A 17,798-nucleotide genomic window follows, 5' to 3' on the forward strand; every position below is an offset into this window, starting at 1 on the left:
TCATTTATTCGTCGTGGTATGTTAGACTTATTCAATGAGAGAAGTTGTTCAGTCAAAGAGAAAGAACAAACAAATTTAGAGCAAAAAAGATAAGAACCACAGCCCTACTTCTACTGACGAGTAAAATTTTGTAATTTTTACTGAAACTACAAACTCAATTAGATTACTTTTTAATTGCTCTCAAACAAAGTTTGTTGCAATTATATTAGTCCTGGGTTCTTTTTGTGATTTTTTTTGCCTGACCCATTTGGCTTTTCGTCCTCAAAAACGGGATAAACAGGTAATGCACAGAGGGCATTAAGGGCTCTTAGAGCCTTACGCCTTACCAGTCACTAAGAATGTGATTCGGCAAACTTTTCAGGAGACAATTCCATGGTGTTAAGGGCGGTTCTTAATGTTTAGAAAATTAGGCGTGAAAAACTTCTCGTTAAAAGAACATTTTTTTTATGACGTGCGGTTTTTCATTATTTTTAATGGCGCCCTCATCTCCTCAGCCGGCTATTTTTACGCTCCTATTTTCATGTCAAATATATGATGTCTAAAATATTTTTAGGGTTTTTAAAGCCTGTTCTATCAATTTTTGGACTGTGGTTCTGTTTTATTGTTTTTATTCACACCTCAATTCAAGCCTAATAATCGTAGGCATTTTCTACCATAACTTAAAAGAGTATTTGTTTGGCACAAAGATTTTCTATGAAATTTGGCAATCATTTGAGAAATTTGTTGCAGTTTTTCTCAATTTATTAGTTTTGTCTTTTTTCTTTAATATTCGAGATGTCTCCAGGTTTAATATGGCGGGCCTATTTTTGCATGAGCGGTTTTATGTTCTTGAATACATAAAACATCGTTTTCTTTTTTTTGAACTTATGCTATGAAAGTATCGAAAATTTTTAGGTGAATTTTTGACTGACTTTTCTTTTGTTATTCAACTCAAGATAAGTTTTTTTAATATTCGCTGTCAGACTCTCGAATACTGTTATTTAATTGCTCTTCTTTCTACAATGCAGTTGGAAAGATTGCAGACTGCTAATCTGGGGGTCGAACCCCTGTGTCGTATGGTCTTTTTGTACCCATAAAATTTTTTAACCCCCTCTATACAATCTAAATTAAATTGCTATCCCGCTGGTTGTCCGAGAGTAATTGTTCGGACATTGGTCTGTTTACTTTCTTTTTTTCACGATCTGTCGCGCTCGTTTTCTGTGGTTCGTTTCTCTGTCAATTTCACTCTTTTATTCCTATTCTTTTTTTGCCTTTTCCATTGCTTGCTTAAATTTAGACGCAATTTCGGTAAAAACCTCGACTGGTTGTTATTACTTCTCATTTTGAACATTCTGGATTATATTATCCTAGCGTGAGCGATTATAGTTCAATCTTGTCTGTCAATAACGATATAATTCTGTGAACCCGAGGCATTAAGAGTTCATAAAGCGGCTAAAAAATCAGGCAAGCTTAAGATTCATAACCTTAATCTGTATTTGAGTTGTTAGATCAATATTTAACCAATATACTTTTTTTTCAAGAAAATTTACTGTCTAATGGCCGCAGTGAGCCTCTCGAAGCCATTATTTAGCCGCTCTTTTATATAGTTTGCTATGCGTTTTGATAGCGTTTAAGTGCACTTAAATATCTCGATTTTTGGTTTTGTTTTTAATAGCCGCCGTCAGCCTCTCAAACCGCTATTTAGGCGCTCTCCTTTTTACAATTCAAAGAATTTGAATTGTATTCGGGCGCTCTCTTTTTTTATCAAAGATCTGTTCCAACAGTTTCATGATTTATGAAGTCAAATTGGAGTTGTGATTTTGGTCACGCAGAAAAAGCGAGTGGTTTTGCGGCGTCAAATTTTTGCACTCTATTTTTGAAGTTGAGTGCGAAAATTGTGTTCAAACAAAATTCGCTTTTTCGCTCGTGTTTTGTTTTGTTGACATGCGGCGATTTGACTTTTACTGTTTTTTGATCGGATTTTTTTTTTCATTTCCCTTTTTTTGCCAATGAAATTTATTTGAAATGTTAGTGAGGACTTGTCTGTCTGTTTTTTGTATTTTGTTATATCTTTTTATCATGTTTTTGTTTTATGCATGCCACGATTTTCACATTTGACACCTGACTTACCTCACGCATTGTTTCAACTGAATGAAATGTAGAAATTTTTCAGCAATATTATGCAACGATGTTTACGGTCGAAAATTTGAAAAGGGATAAACCCATAAATCCCGGGCAATAAGACTTATGTTGACTTAGTGCGTCAAGTTATCAAAGTTTCTTAGAGTATTCTGTGAATTGGTATTATTAAGTTATTAACCTTATCCTCCAATTTAGAGGCTGAATTCGGCTCCGTTATTAATCTCATGAAATAATCCAAACTAGAACACTTTTTGTCACGTAGGACATTTTTTGACACTTGGCAGTTTTTGACATTTGTGCTGGCGTCAATTTTTGTCTCCGTTTTTCTCTTACTTTTTCGATCTCAACGTATATCAGTGAAGTCAATGTTGGCTTTGTTTCGGCAATCTGTTGGCTATGTTTCTCCATTTTGATTCTTTCTGTCAGTAGATACTACTTATTTAAAATCTCGTGGTTAAGCGCAGATGACTTCCAGTCGTTTCCGGAATTCTTGCGGCTTTGTTTCACTTATTGTGCTTTTTTCTGTCACTCGTAATTTACCTTATCAAATTGATTTCTGTTTAGTGTAACAAGATGGTTTAGGTAGGGACACTCCAATTGAATGTTCTTTGAAATCAACTTCACTGTGCATAAGTCTAAATCAGTTACAGGCGAGCACTTCAGAAATATTTTCTGCAGACGAAAAGCCGGCCTCGCATTAAGTTCCCCATGTGACATTAGGAGTATGATGATGCTTGTTCTGTTGGCTGCTTCGCTATATATAGAAAAAATGACGAGAACTTCATCTGCGGATTGACCCATCGATTGCTTAAATTGCTTGGTCTTCCTAGAAATGGAACGAGTGAATTCGTGGATGGGAGTGTATGAGACAATTTTGGGTTCTGCAATCACTGGTGCTGCTTTCGGTCTTCTGAGTGGACAACCACTGCTCATTATTGGCTGCACTGGGCCCCTCGCTGTGTTCGAAGGCTCATTATACGAAGTGGTCAGTTAATTGCTAAATTTTTTTGATCTGAGTTATTTTGATGTTGCAAAATTTGTAAACCAGAGCTGGCACATGGATTGTCCCGATATTTTTTTGAGAATTCCATTACTTTCAAGGTCAAATCAAGCTAAGATTGAAGACGCCAACTGTGAGGCTTTCCTCAAACCTTCTAACATTCTATCATATTAAAATGAAAACTACCATCGTATATCATTTACTTAATCTGTAGCGAACTCTTAACACTTTTAAAAGAGGTCCGATGTATATTTTTCTCTACCTATTTATTTTGGTTAATTGGACTGAAGCGCTTTGTTGCCATTGTAAACGAGGCTGGGTAGAATAGATCCGAGGCCACAAATGATTGATAAGTTTTGTATAGGCAGAGAGCGTGAGTGAGGTCAACTACATGCCATTCAGGTGCTGGGTGGGTCTGTGGCTCTTACTAATCTGTGTGCTGACAGCTGTTTTCGAACTCAGTTTCGTCCTGAAGTACTTCACACGATTCACAGAGGAGATATTTGCTATGCTAGTGTCTCTCATATTCTGCGTGTCTGTCATCCGAAACCTCATTCAGGTCGCTCGTCTTTACTTTCCACCATAATATTACCTATTACACCAATGCGAATTGGCCAAAATTCTTTTGTGTGCCCAGATACTTATAACACAGGATCATCCCGAGTAATAAATTCTTTGGATCTACAATTCTGAGGTCCAATTTCCTATTTGTACTTTTCAAGCAAATGGGTTGCACGAGTAATTGGCCAATATTTTATGATTTTTGATTGAATAACTTACGGCACGAAAGAGTGGACGACAAAGTGGGTTTCTTAAGCATAAATATGAGTAGACTGAATAAAAAAATCATGATAACCTGTAGTTGGTCTTTTTTATGAGTTTCAGATATTTAAAGATCATCCATTGGGAATGCCCGACGATTGTCAAGTGGAGTTCTACTATAACAGTACATATGTGGATCAATGTATTGTGGAGACGGCAGATGCCAAATGTGGCAACGATTCTTTACTCAATCAGTTCTCGCAGGGTGTGTTATGACGAATGTTCTGTTGTCTAAATTATTAATCGCTCCTGGGTTAAACTTCTCGTAGGATCAGAGACAGATACCTAGACGGAGGCATCACCCCTTGATTTTGTTCTAATAATAACAAAAAATATCGTGCTCTCGTGGGTGTTTGTGCTCAAAACTGAAAAATGGAGCAAATGGAAAAGAATATTTTAGATATTCAAAATCACATATTGAGAAAAGTTGCTAACTTGCTCTCGAACGAAGTTTGAGGCAATTATTGTAGACGTGTATGTCTTTTCATGCAAAATTTTTGCTAGACTGTTTGTAGCTTATTTCATCCGTATGAGTCCCGCCGCCCTTATCCTGCATTTCAGGGTGCTCATCACAAACAGTGACAACTTATGAAAACTACTCTCATAAGTTTAGTATTCGTAAATCGTATATATTAATTGTATGACGGATAAAAAGAGGCCACATATTTAACCGAGAACTCTACACTAGATTTGTGAGAACATGCTCTAGATGCAGAGCATGTCCAAGAGATAAAATTTTTAGAGGCACCATGGGCTTTGGTTTAGAAGTTTTCTGAGCATGTGTAGTTTTTGCATGCTTTTTTGGCGCAATTATTGAGTGATCATGTCTGTCTGGGCCAATGGTTAAAGCATCCGGCTATCAGTCTGGAGGACCGAATTCGGGCAGGGAATTCTTTCTGAACTTCAATTTTTATTCGTTCCTGTTTTTGTCGCTTAGTTTCTCTTTTAACTGCCTTTAAATTGTATGGCTTCTTAATTGCTCTCGAACGAGATTCGAAGCAATTTTTCTAAATTGTTTATTATTTTATGCAATTTTTTGCCCGGCAATTTGGCGCTTTTGTTTGAGTAAATTTTTTATGTGACTTTTGTATGCTTCTGGATTTATGCCTCTAAACTGGTCTCAATCCGAAATAAAGATTTTTAAGAATCCCTGTGTGGTATGGTCTTTTTGTACCCATAAAATTTTTTAATCCCCTCTATACATCCAATCTAAATTAAATTGCTATCCCGCCTGTTGTCCGAGAGTAATTGTTTGGACATTAGTCTGTTTAGTTCTTTTTTTTTCATGATCCGTCGCGCTCGTTTTCTTTTGTCCGTTTCTCTGTCAAGTTCACTCTTTTTGATAGCCGCACAGCGATAGCTGGGGCTATTATTGGCCTTCTCCTGGTTTTTACAATTCAAAGAATTTGAATTGTATTGGGGCGCTGTCTTTTTTTAAGATCTGTTCACACATTTTCATTTTTGAAGTCAAATTGGAGTGGTGATTTTGGTCACGCCGAAACAGGAAATGGAGCAAAAAAGCGAGTGGTTTTGTGGCGTGAACTTTTTTCGCTCTAATTTTAAAGTAGACTGAGAAAACGGTCTTTGAACAAAAATTCGGTTTCTCGGTAGTGGTTTTCTGTTCACATGCGGCAAATTCACTCTGATTTTTACTGTTTTTTCGATTTTTTTGGTATGGATTTTTTTTCTAGATGGTTTTCCCAATCCATTCACAGCTCATTCTAGGCCTAGTTTTTTGTTTGAATTGAAATTTCATTTCTCGCTAGTGGTTTTTTTGTTCACATGCGGCATTTTGACATTGATTTTCTGTTTTTTCTGATTTTTTTGATCTGATTTTGAAATAGTTTTCTCAATTCACTTCAAGTCCATTCTAGGTCTAGGTTTTCTGTTGAGTCAATGAAGATTCTTTGAATTGTACGTCAGGACTTGTCCTGCCATTTTTTTATTTTTGTAAGTTTTCACACTTTTCATGACTTTGAGCTTTCAGAACGGGATAAACAGGTAAAGCTCAGCGGGCATCAACTTTCATTAGAGGCCCTTAGACGCGTTTAATAGTCTTTCAATGGCTTAGAGTGGCGACGCTACTGGGAGGGCCGTAATTCAAGGTTGAAAGGTCATTTTTAGAAGTTTTTGGGCTCAAAATGGTGCAATTTTTCATGTTTTTTTTGTGATTTTTTAAGTTTCTTGTTTGGTTAGTCTTAGGTTGAACTCTTTAACAATTGGTGAAGGCCTTTTGTGGGAGAAAATTAATTGTTATGACCATTTTATGAGCTATATGTTTTGGTACTACAAACACAAACACGCAAAATGATACTAATTTTTGCAATTTTTTTCTGGTTTTTTGAAAACTTTTCTCATTTTTTGAGTTTTTTATCCCTAGGTGTCCAGAAACCTCCTCTAGGGTTTGATGGTAGATTACTGCACAGTTTCTAGTGGTAATGGAATGGTTTTCAATTTTTGAATTTTTTGTAGGACCAGTCTAAATTTGAGGTTTGTAAACGTTGATAAAGGTCTTTTCCATATATAACTCCTTATATTATACTCCATATTATACTCCGAATATAAACACGCAATTTTATAATAATTTTTACGATTTTAAAAGTTTTAATAAGTTTTTTAAAAAATTTTTTGTCATTTTTTGACCTTTTTCAGTCCTAGGTTTCAAGAAAGCCGCTTCAGGGATTGATAATAGGTTACTGCATAGTATCTAGTGTTAATGGAATTGTTTTTGAACATTTTAACATCACGAGTTTTAACAATTTTTTGATAAAACTTGCAAGTTTTTTTGAAAGTTTTTGCCATTTTTTAGGTTTCTCAGTCACCAAAGGCCACGGATTTTCCTCTACAGTTTAATACTAGGTTACTGCATAGTTTCTAGTTGCAATGGATAATTAACTGCACATTTTTCTAGAGGTAATGGATTGGTTATCAATTTTTTAATAACATGAGTTTTTGTAATATTTTGATAAAAATTAATGTTTTTCAATATCTCTGAAAATGGTTATGTTCCAAATTTATTGACCTTTATGAGCCAGTGAAATCATTTAAAGTTTGAAATAGAAATACTTTATAGTTTCTGGAGAAAATGAAACAGTTCTGAAGATGTTAATATCACGAATTTTAGCATTTTGTTACAATTTTTAATTTTTTAATTCTAAATTTTTTTGCCATTTCTGTGTTTAACTATCTTTACTGGCCCAGAAAACTTTTTAGGTCTTGCAGGTGGGTTATATGGCAGAACACCACAGACCAAAAAATGGTTTGGAACACCTTATTGCCGCAAAATTTAGAAACTTTCTTTAAATTTTGCACTTGTCAGTTTTTTTGAAGTGTTCGTCATTTTTCTCGAGTTTGTCTACATTTAGTTGGAGTCTCTTTCATGTCTTGTGCGTGAGTAATTGAGTATAGTGAATTATATCATATTTGGCCTTCATGATAAAAGCTTCAAGAGCTTTATCCATGATTATTTTCTTGTTTAGTTTGTTTGATTATTTTAGTTTCTCAACTTTGAGATTGTCTTTTTGCTGGGATTGTTCAATTGATCTGCTGGTCATGTTCTTATTAGCTCTCAGTATTTCATTCAATTCTTTGGATTGTTTTTCAGGTCTTGTCCTGCTATGTTTTTTTCTTTTAAGATGTGTTCACACGTTTTTCAATGACTTTGATCTTTCAAAACGGGATAAACATGTAAGCCCGGCGGGCATTAAGTTTCATTAGAGGCCCAAAGTGGGCTTTAGTAGTACTTCAAGTGCTTATAGTGGTGCAGCAGCTGGGATGGCCTTTATTCAAGGTTTAAAGGTCAATTTTAGGAGTTTTTGGGCTTATCTTGGTGCAATTTTTCATGTTTTTTGTGATTTTTTTTAGATTTTTTTTGAGATTTTTGTTTGTTTGGTCTTAGGCTGAAGTTTTTTAAAGTTGATGAAGGCCTTTTGTGAGACGAAATTGCTTGTTATGACCATTTTATGAGCTATATGTTTTGGTACTACAAACACAAACACGCAAAATGATAATAGTTTTTGCAATTTTTTTCAGGTTTTTTTGAAAATTTGTCATTTTTTCGAGTTTTTTAGACACAGGTGTCAAGAAACCTCCTCTAGGGTTTGATAAAGGGTTTAACGATAGATTATTGCATAGTTTCTAGTGGTAATGGAATGGTTATCAACTTCTTGCCCTAATGAATTTTAGCATTTTTTGACAAAACTTGCAATTTTTATCATATTTTTTGACATTGATTGTCATTATTCAAGTTGTTTGAGTCCCAGAGGCTAGAACATCTCATTAGGGTTTGAATAATAAGTTTTTAGTTTTCATGTAATTGGTTTCAACTTTCGAATATGACAAATATTAGCAATTTTTTTTGACGTTCGCATTTTTTTCAGGTTTTTGAAAATTTTCATCATTTTAGGTTTTCCAGCTTCAGGGACCAGGCAATCTTCTTTGAGGTTTGCTAATACGGAACTGCATTGTTTCTTATAACAATCGAATGGTTTTTAACTTTTTATTGTCTCGAATTTTAGTATTTTTTAAAATAAAATCTGCAATTTTTTTAAGGTTTCCTAAAGTTCTTGTCAGTTTTTGATATTCGTCCATTCTCAGTAGCGAGAAAACCTATTCCACTTTCTGACGAAAAGTTACTGCATGGTTTTTAGTTTCAATAGATTTGTTTTCAACAATTTAACCTTTCGTCTTACAGAAGTTTTTTGATAGAATTTGCTATTTTTTCGAAACATTTTCATTTTTTCTTGCCTCAGTAGCCAGGTAACCTCAGCCAGGTAACTCTATGAGCAAATGAGTTTTTTAAAGTTTGTTAGGTTACTGGATAGCCTCTAGAGACACAGAAATGATTCTGAAGATATTTATATCACGATTTTCAGCAACATTTCCTTATTTGAAACTGATTTCTTTTTTGGTTATTTTTCGAGTTAATCGATCTTCAAGGGCCAATTGATATTTTTCTGGTCTTGCAGATAAATTACTGGATCCAATTCGGAAACAAAAATTGGTTTTGAACTTTTTTTTGAAATAGGTGTTTTATTTGGAAAAAATTTTGTCTCAGGTTTAAAAGCTTCAAGAGTTTTAGCAATGAGTATGTTTTTGTTAAGTTTTGATTTTTTTAGTTTCTCAATTTTTTTAGATGATTTTTGTGTTCTGGCTGGCATTGCTCAATTGATCTGCTGGTCAGGTAGAGTACGTCTGAGTTTTTCATTCAATTCTTTGAATTGTATTTCAGGACTTGTCCTGCTATGTTTTTTTATTATCGCGATTTTTGTTACGACCATATGACGTCACAACCATTTCCCATCTGATTTGTGTTTATTCATTTATGCAATTTCAACTGAATTGCGTGTGTGACGTCATTTTTTGCTCTTAGTGGAGCGAGTTTTTTGTTCATTCGCGTGATTAAATTTTTGGTCACACTTTGACTTACCTCATTCACAAAAATGACTCACTTTGAAATTGACTATTAATTACTTTAATTCAAAGAGATAAGGTCAAATGGGTGTGTGTCACTCAAAATGAAGGTTATTAGAGAGCAGCTAATAGAGGCAGCAGAAACTTATACTGATTTTTAATGAAAATATAGCATAAAATATCAGCCTTCAATGAAAAGACGAATTTTTTTGGTCTGTCTTTTTTACTGTTTTTTTTAGGCTGCAGATCTAAGAAGCTATTGCGGCTATTTTCTGGCACTCTGCCAGCTATGTTATTCCTTTTCTGTTTTTGCTTTTTCTATTGCTTGCTTAAATCTAGACGCAATTCCAGTTAAAAGCTTGACCGGTTGTTATTACTTCGTATTTTGAACATTCTGGATATTATCCTAGCGCGAGCTATTTTAGTTCAATCTTGTCTGTCAATAACGATATAATTATGTGAACCCGAGGGTATTAAGAGTTCAAAAATTGGCTAAAAAATCAGGCAAGCATAAAATTCATAACCTTAATCTGTTTTTGAGGTGTTAGATCAATATTTGACCAATATAATTTTTTTTTCAAGAAAATTTACTATTTAATGTCCGCCTTGAGCCTCTCGAAGCCATATTTAGCCGCTCTTTTATATAATTCGCTATGCATTTTGATAGCGTTTAAGAGCACTTAAATTGCGGCTTTCGGTTTTGTTTTTATTAGCCGCCGTCAGCCTCTCAAACGGCTATTGTTTAGGCTCTCTCCTTTTTTTTTTTTAAATTTTTTGAATTCTGTTGAGGCGTTGTCTTTTTTGAGATCTATTCACACATTTTCATGATTAATTGCTCTTGAACGAAGTTCATAGCAATTATTGTAAACGTGTTTGTCTTTTTTTATGCAAAATTTTCGCGTTTTTTACACCCTTGACTTTTTGCGTTTCGCGTGATCTGAAATTCTCTCTCAATCACAATTTCAAGCAGCTGAACTCAATTGGTGGCAATTTAATACTGAAAGTCAAATGAAAAGTGCGCCGAAACTGGTGTCATTTTTTACTTTAAATCTTAATAGTGGTATATGTTAACCTCTAATGTGGTTATTTGAAGCCCACTATTGAACTTCTTGGCCCCATTTAGGCTTGACCTAAACCCCCATCCACCCCTACCCACTCCCCCCCTTGAAGCAGGCTGCAATTGATTAGAGCTCCCACTAGTCGTTCGAGAGCAATTCTTCCGACGTTTAGTTGGTTATGTTTATTAAAGTCAAATAGGAGTAGTGATTTTCTTCACACCGAAACAGGAAATGGAGCGAAAAAGCGAGTGGTTTTGCGGCGTGTAAATTTTTCTGTCTAATTTTGAAGTAGAGTGAGAAAAGGGTGTTTGAAAAAAATTTGCCTTCTCGCTAGTTTTTTTTCGCTTGCGGCTATTTTACTTTCATTTTTACTCTTTTCAATTTTTTGGATTGGATTTTTTTCTAAGTGGTTTTCCCAATCCATTCATAGTCCCTTCTGGGACTAGTTTTCTGTTTAGTCAACGAAAATTCTTTGAATTGTACGTCAGGACTTGTTACGACCATATGACGTCACAACCATTTCCCATCTGATTTGTGTTTATTCGTTTATGCAATTTCAACTGAATTGCGTGTGTGACGTCATTTTTTGCTCTTAGTGGAGCGAGTTTTTTGTTCATTCGCGTGATTAAATTTTTGGTCACACTTTGACTTACCTCATTCACAAAAATGACTCACTTTGAAATTGACTATTAATTACTTTAATTCAAAGAGATAAGGTCAAATGGGTGTGTGTCACTCAAAATGAAGGTTATTAGAGAGCAGCTAATAGAGGCAGCAGAAACTTATACAGATTTTTAATGAAAATATAACATAAAATATCAGCCTTCAATGAAAAGACGAATTTTTTTGGTCTGTCTTACTGTTTTTTTTAGGCTGCAGATCTACAAAGCTATTGTGGCTATTTTCTGGCACTCTGCCAGCTATGTTATTCCTTTTCTGTTTTTGCTTTTTCTGTTGCTTGCTTAAATCTAGACGCAAATCCAGTTAAAAGCTTGACCGGTTGTTATTACTTCGTATTTTGAACATTCTGGATATTATCCTAGCGCGAGCTATTGTAGTTCAATCTTGTCTGTCAATAACGATATAATTATGTGAACCCGAGGGTATTAAGAGTTCAAAAATTGGCTTAAAAAATCAGGCAAGCATAAAATTCATAACCTTAATCTGTTTTTGAGGTGTTAGATCAATATTTGACCAATATAATTTTTTTTCAAGAAAATTTACTATTTAATGTCCGCCTTGAGCCTCTCGAAGCCATATTTAGCCGCTCTTTTATATAATTCGCTATGCATTTTGATAGCGTTTAAGAGCACTTAGATTGCGGCTTTCGGTTTCGTTTTTATTAGCCGCCGTCAGCCTCTCAGACGGCTATTGTTTAGGCTCTTTTTTTAAATTTTTTGAATTCTGTTGAGGCGTTGTCTTTTTTGAGATCTATTCACACATTTTCATGATTAATTGCTCTTGAACGAAGTTCATAGCAATTATTGTAAACGTGTTTGTCTTTTTTTATGCAAAATTTTCGCGTTTTTTTACACCCTTGACTTTTTGCGTTTCGCGTGATCTGAAATTCTCTCTCAATCACAATTTCAAGCAGCTGAACTCAATTGGTGGCAATTTAATACTAAAAGTCAAATGAAAAGTGCGCCGAAACTGGTGTCATTTTTTACTTTAAATCTTAATAGTGGTATATGTTAACCTCTAATGTGGTTATTTGAAGCCCACTATTGAACTTCTTGGTCCCATTTAGGCTTGACCTAAACCCCCATCCACCCCTACCCACTCCCCCCCCCCCCTTTGAAGCAGGCTGCAATTGATTAGAGCTCCCACTAGTCGTTCGAGAGCAATTCTTCCGACGTTTAGTTGGTTATGTTTATTAAAGTCAAATAGGAGTAGTGATTTTCTTCACACCGAAACAGGAAATGGAGCGAAAAAGCGAGTGGTTTTGCGGCGTGAAAATTTTTCGGTCTAATTTTGAAGTAGAGTGAGAAAAGGGTGTTTGAAAAAAATTTGCCTTCTCGCTAGTTTTTTTTTCGCTTGCGGCTATTTTACTTTCATTTTTACTCTTTTCAATTTTTTGGATTGGATTTTTTTCTAAGTGGTTTTCCCAATCCATTCATAGTCCCTTCTGGGACTAGTTTTCTGTTTAGTCAACGAAAATTCTTTGAATTGTACGTCAGGACTTGTCCTGCTATGTTTTTTTTTATTCGCATTACCTTTTGATCACGTTCTCCGTTTTAATTAAGTCACGATTTTTACGTTTCACTTCTGACTTACCTCACACTGATTCAACTGAATGATTCTAAATTCTTTTACTCATTGAATTGAGCAATATAGTGAATGCAGCCAAAGTCAAAAGAGCAAAATCAAAAGAAACGAGATTTACCGATAAAGCCCGGTCATTAAGTCATATTGCATTTGGTTATCAAAGTTCATTAGAGCGATTGCTACCTGGTATTAGTGTTATGCTTTATAACTTTCAGTTTTGAAGCTGAATTAAGTGTGATTTTAGAATCTAGTTGAATGTGCAGAATTTTCACACCAAATAAGAACACTTTAACACGTTAAAAAATTCTGTCGATTTCTCTTATTTGTTTCTATTTCTGTTGCAGTCCCAATGGAGGGTCATCGGAGGCTATTTTTCGGCAATCTGCGGCTATGTTCTGACTTGCCTCATTAACTTTGATTAAAAGAATAGAATTGAAATCTCAATAATTATCTTATCTATGGCAAATAAAAAACAATTTAGAACAATTTTCACACTTAAAAATTTTGGTTGAAAATGTTGGAACAAAATTGAGGTCATTGCTCTCTTTATTTGTTTCTTCAATCCGGACGTCTGTGAGTCGGCTTAACGGCGGCTATTTTAGCAATTTTCCGGCTATGTTAAGTACTTGAAAAAGTTAGGGCTGGTTTTATGTTTTTAACCCCCATTTCATTGAGATTTGGAACATTTTACTTTTTCAGATTGGTTTTATGGGCCTAGAAGTTTGTTCTAGTACACTCTTTGACTCAAATGACTTTTTCGCGCTTTTCTTTTTTTTGAGGTAGCTCAGTTGCTCTCACTCGGTAGTAAATAAAAATAAAAGCGATTGTAAGAGAGGAAATCACAAGGGCTTGCTAGCCGAGTGGTTAATGTTTCTGTCGAGAACTGCGGAGGTCGGGGTTCGAAACCCTCACTGATCGTATTTTTGGCACACATAAAGAAAATTTATCTAGGCTACGGCGTCTGAAATAAATTGTCGCCTGTCGTTCGAGAGCAGTTGGTCTGACGTTAGTCGGTTTATTAATAGCAGCACAGCGATAGTTTGGGCTATTATTGGCCTTCTCTTGGTTTTTACGACTCCAAGAGGAGTATTGATATTCTACAGGTTTTTTTTAGCAGAAAGCAAGTTTGTTCATGAATTGAATTTTGACTTCCTTCTGTTCGAGTTTTTACCTCCGTTTATGATTGTTGACTTCTGTTTTCGAACATTGGACTTTAACAATAGCTTTGTTTGTAATGTATAGCAATTGGTAACAGTCTTTAATTCAAGGTGAAGAGGTCAATTTGAAAATTTGATCCCATTTAACTACCTACACCCCCCCGGTATCTCCCCCCGCCCCGTACCTACCTCCTCCCCCCTCCGCAACGTACCTACTCCCCACCGCACCTACCTACACCCCCACCACCTCTCAACACCCCAGCACCTACCCACACCCCTGAACTGAAAAAATTTTGACGCTTATGTTATTTTCGTCTTCTGTTTTTGGTCTACTGTTAGTGTTTTTTTTCGATATTCTGATTTTGTCCAAGTTAGGGTAGAGATTATTTTGCACGATTCGAGTCGTTTCCGGTATTCTACCGGCCATGTTCTTTTGTTTCGTCGTCGCGTTTTTTTTTACAATCATATGACATCACAACCACTTTAAATCTGCTTTTTGTTCATTCGTTCATGCGATTTAAACTGAAGTGCGTGCGTGACGTCATTTTTTCGCTCTTAGTGGAGCAAGTTCTTTTGTTCATTTGCGTGATTACATTTTTTGGCACACTTGATTACCTCACTCACAAAAATGACTTCCTCACTTCGAAACTGACCTTTATTTACTTTAATTCAAAGAGGCAAGGTCAAATGGGTGTGTGTCACTCTAAATGAATGTTATTGGAGAGCAGCTAATAGAGGCAGCAAAAACCTGTACAGATTTTTAAATCAAAATATAACATATCAGCCTTAAATGAAAAGACGAAATTTGTGGTATGTCTTTTTTTACTGTTTTTTTTGAGACTGCAGATCTACGAAGCTATTGTTGCTATTTTCTGGCAATCTATCTGCTATATTGTTTGAATTTTTTTTTTGAAATTTCCCGTTTTTTCTTTGTTTTGTTACTGGGTTTCAATACTCACAGGGTCCCATTGAAGTATACGTTTTCAGATAATACTAGCTGGCCCGCAAAAACATCACAAGAAAATCATTTAAAAGAATATGATTAAAACTATGATTTTTTGTACCACTTCGGGCTGGAACCCATTCCCCTTGTTCAACAGCCCTAGTTATTACGTTACGTTACCGATGTGTTTGGTTTAGTATATTACCCAAAGTACCAGCAATTTTTTCAACGACTTGTTTGGCTTTACTATCTTGAATATTTAAGGAGCGCTAAGACATATACAGATAACGAACTTGTACATGTTGCCATAGCGCAACGCATGTACCACGTTAAGCTGCATGTTTAAGGAGCGTTCAAACATGCGATGAGCATAAACATGCAAAAGAGAAGAAAGAAAAGCAACAAAAAACCAAGAAAAGACAGAAGAGGAACAAGAACAAAGAAAAAGAGAAAAAGGGACAAAAGACAGACTTAAAATAGAAGAGAGGGGCAGAAAAAATGAACAGAAAAAAGAAAGAGAGAAAATAGAGAGCGAAGAAGAAAAGAGAATGGCAGAAAACAAATGTAGAAATTGAAGAGAAAAGCAAGAGTGAAAAGGAAAACTTTGACAGAAAGCGATAAGAAAAGGAAGCGAAAGAGAGAAAAGAAATTGAGAAGGGAAAGTCAGAAACGAAAGACAAAAAAGAGAAGCAAAAATAGAAAATCAAGAGAAGTAAGAGAGAAAACAAGAGATGACAGAATGAGAAACAGAGAAAAGAAAACGAGACCAGAAAGAGCGAAGAGAACGATACAGAAGAGAACAAAGGAAAAGGAAAACAGAAAAGAAAGAAGGGGAAAAAGAAGAGCGGGTAGAAAAACAGACAGGACAGAGAAAACGTCAAGAGAAAAAAAAGACGGAAAAGCAAGAGACAAATCATAGACAGAAGTATAAGCGAAAAGAAATGGAAACGAAAGAGACAAAAAGAAAGAAAAAGAAAGGCCAAAAAAGAACACAAACGAAAGAGAAAGGAAAGAAAAAGAAAGATAGAAAAAAACAGCAAAAAAGAAGGAAAAAAGAAAAGAGGATGAGAAAAGAAAGGCTGAAAATAATGACAGAAAGGAAAGCACGGCAAGACAGAGAAACGAAAAGCAGAAATGAAAAAACAGAAAAGAAAGGAAAGAGAATAGAAAGAGAAAAGAAAGAAAAAAAATGAGAAAAGCAAGACAGAAAAGAAAGAGATAAAAGAAACAAAACAGAAGGTAGGAATAAATAATAAGAGAGAAATGAGAAAGGATAAAAGCAAGAGGAACGATATAGAGTGAAGAAAGAGAAAAGGAAGGCAGAAAAGAAAGGGACAAGAAGGGCAGGAATAAAAAGCAAGAGAAAAACTGGAAAAACAGAGAGCAAAGAGAAAAGAACAAGAAACTAAATTGAGAAAAGAACGAGGAACGAAAGATAGAAAAAAGAATGAGAAAAGGGAAAGGCAGAAAAATGAACAGAAAAGAAAGAGAAAAGAAAGAAGAAAAAGACAAAAGATAGCCAGAAAATAATCAAGAGAAAAGAGTGAGAAAAATCAGAGAAACAAAAGAGAGAAAAGAGAGAAGTAGAGCATTGAAAGGATGAAGAAAATAAACAGAAAAGAAAGAGAGAAAATAAAGATGTAATAGAAAGAGAAAAGAAAGGGAGAAATGAAAAAGAAAAAAAGTTAGAGAGTAAAGAAAGAAAAAGAGGAAAGACAGAAACGAATAACAGAAGAGAGAAGGAGAGAATCGAAAAACAGAAACGACAGAGAGAAGAGCAGGAGAGAAAAAGAAAGAGAAAAGCGAGGGAAACGAGAACGAAAAGAGGGAAAAACGAGAAACCGAAGAGAGAAACGAAAGAGAGGGAAAAGGCATGGAAAAGAACGCAAAAGAAGAAGAGAGAAGAGAAAGACAGATGAGAAAAAAATAAGAAATACAGAAAAGAGAAAAGCAAAAGAGAAAAGACAGAAAAATACAAATGAAAGAGAAAGGAGAGAAAAACGAAGAAAGAGCGAAAAGAATGCCAAAAAAACCATAATGGAAAAAGTTAAAAGAAAGAGAGAAAAAGAAATAATTGCAGAAAGAAAGAGACAAAAGAAAGAGCGAAAAGAAAGACAAAAACAAAGACAGAAAAGCTAGAAATAAAGCTTAGAAAGAAGACAGAAAAAAAACCCGAAAAAAAGAAAGAAACAAACGAGAGAGAAAAGAAAAAAAAGACAAAAGAAAAAATTAAAAGAAATGAAATAAAAATGAAAGAAAACGAAGGCAGAAAGAAGAGCAGAAAAGAAATAATATAAAAAGAAATGAGAAAAAGAAGAGAAAAAAGAGCAGCAACAAAGAACAGCAAAAGGAATGACAGAAAAGCAAGAGAGAAAATTGTGACAGAAAAGCAATGAAAAAAGACAGAAAACAAGAAAAGCGAAAAAAGACAGGTGAGAGAAAAGGAAGAGAAACGAAAGAGAGAAAAGAAAGAAAAAAGACAAAAGAAGGAGATAAATTAAAGAAAGAAATGAAGTAAAGAAATAAAAATGCGGTTAGAAAAAAGAACAGAAAAGAAATCGTAAAGAAAGGAAGAGAAAAAAAGAAAAGCTAAACAGAACAAGATAAAAAGAACAGAAAAAGGCAAAAGAAAGAGGAAAAGCAATGACAGAAAAGCAAAAAAAAACGTGACAGAAAATCAATAAAAAGAGAGAACAAGAAAGAATGAGGGAAAACAGGGAAGACAGGAAAAAGAGAATTGATTTTCCTTCGAGATTAAAAATAGAAAAATAATTAATTCGCAGCCTCACCCTTCATTTATTTTATTAAAAAAACTAGCAACAAATGATTAACTTAATTAAACTTCATTCGTTTAGAACTTTTGAGATTGAGCTCAAACAAAACTGAAAAAATGAAGCAAATGATCTTGTCAAAAACACGTTTGTAAAATTAACATTTTGCTTGAGAAGTTCTGATAAAAAGATTCAGAACAAACGTTGTTGAGAATTTAAAAACGTTAGACAAAAGCTTGTCCCTACCGC

General features: G+C 34.8%; 1 protein-coding gene and 1 pseudogene across 2 annotated transcripts in view; both read left to right on the forward strand.

Annotated features, from left to right (window-relative positions):
- The window catches only part of LOC142334580 (band 3 anion transport protein-like), a 261,810-nt gene that overhangs the window by 211,486 nt on the left and 32,526 nt on the right, over positions 1–17,798 (forward strand). For both annotated transcript variants that reach the window (XM_075382716.1, XM_075382717.1), the window contains 3 exons: positions 2,952–3,106; positions 3,486–3,680; positions 4,007–4,148. In XM_075382716.1, coding sequence (XP_075238831.1) covers positions 2,952–3,106; positions 3,486–3,680; positions 4,007–4,148 — 492 coding nt within the window. The remainder of the gene's footprint in view (positions 1–2,951; positions 3,107–3,485; positions 3,681–4,006; positions 4,149–17,798) is intronic.
- On the forward strand, positions 4,473–17,011 carry LOC142335541 (uncharacterized; annotated as a pseudogene).

The sequence above is a fragment of the Convolutriloba macropyga genome, chromosome 2, assembly GCF_964194025.1.
Source record: "Convolutriloba macropyga chromosome 2, txConMacr16.3, whole genome shotgun sequence".
NCBI lineage: Eukaryota > Metazoa > Xenacoelomorpha > Acoela > Convolutidae > Convolutriloba > Convolutriloba macropyga.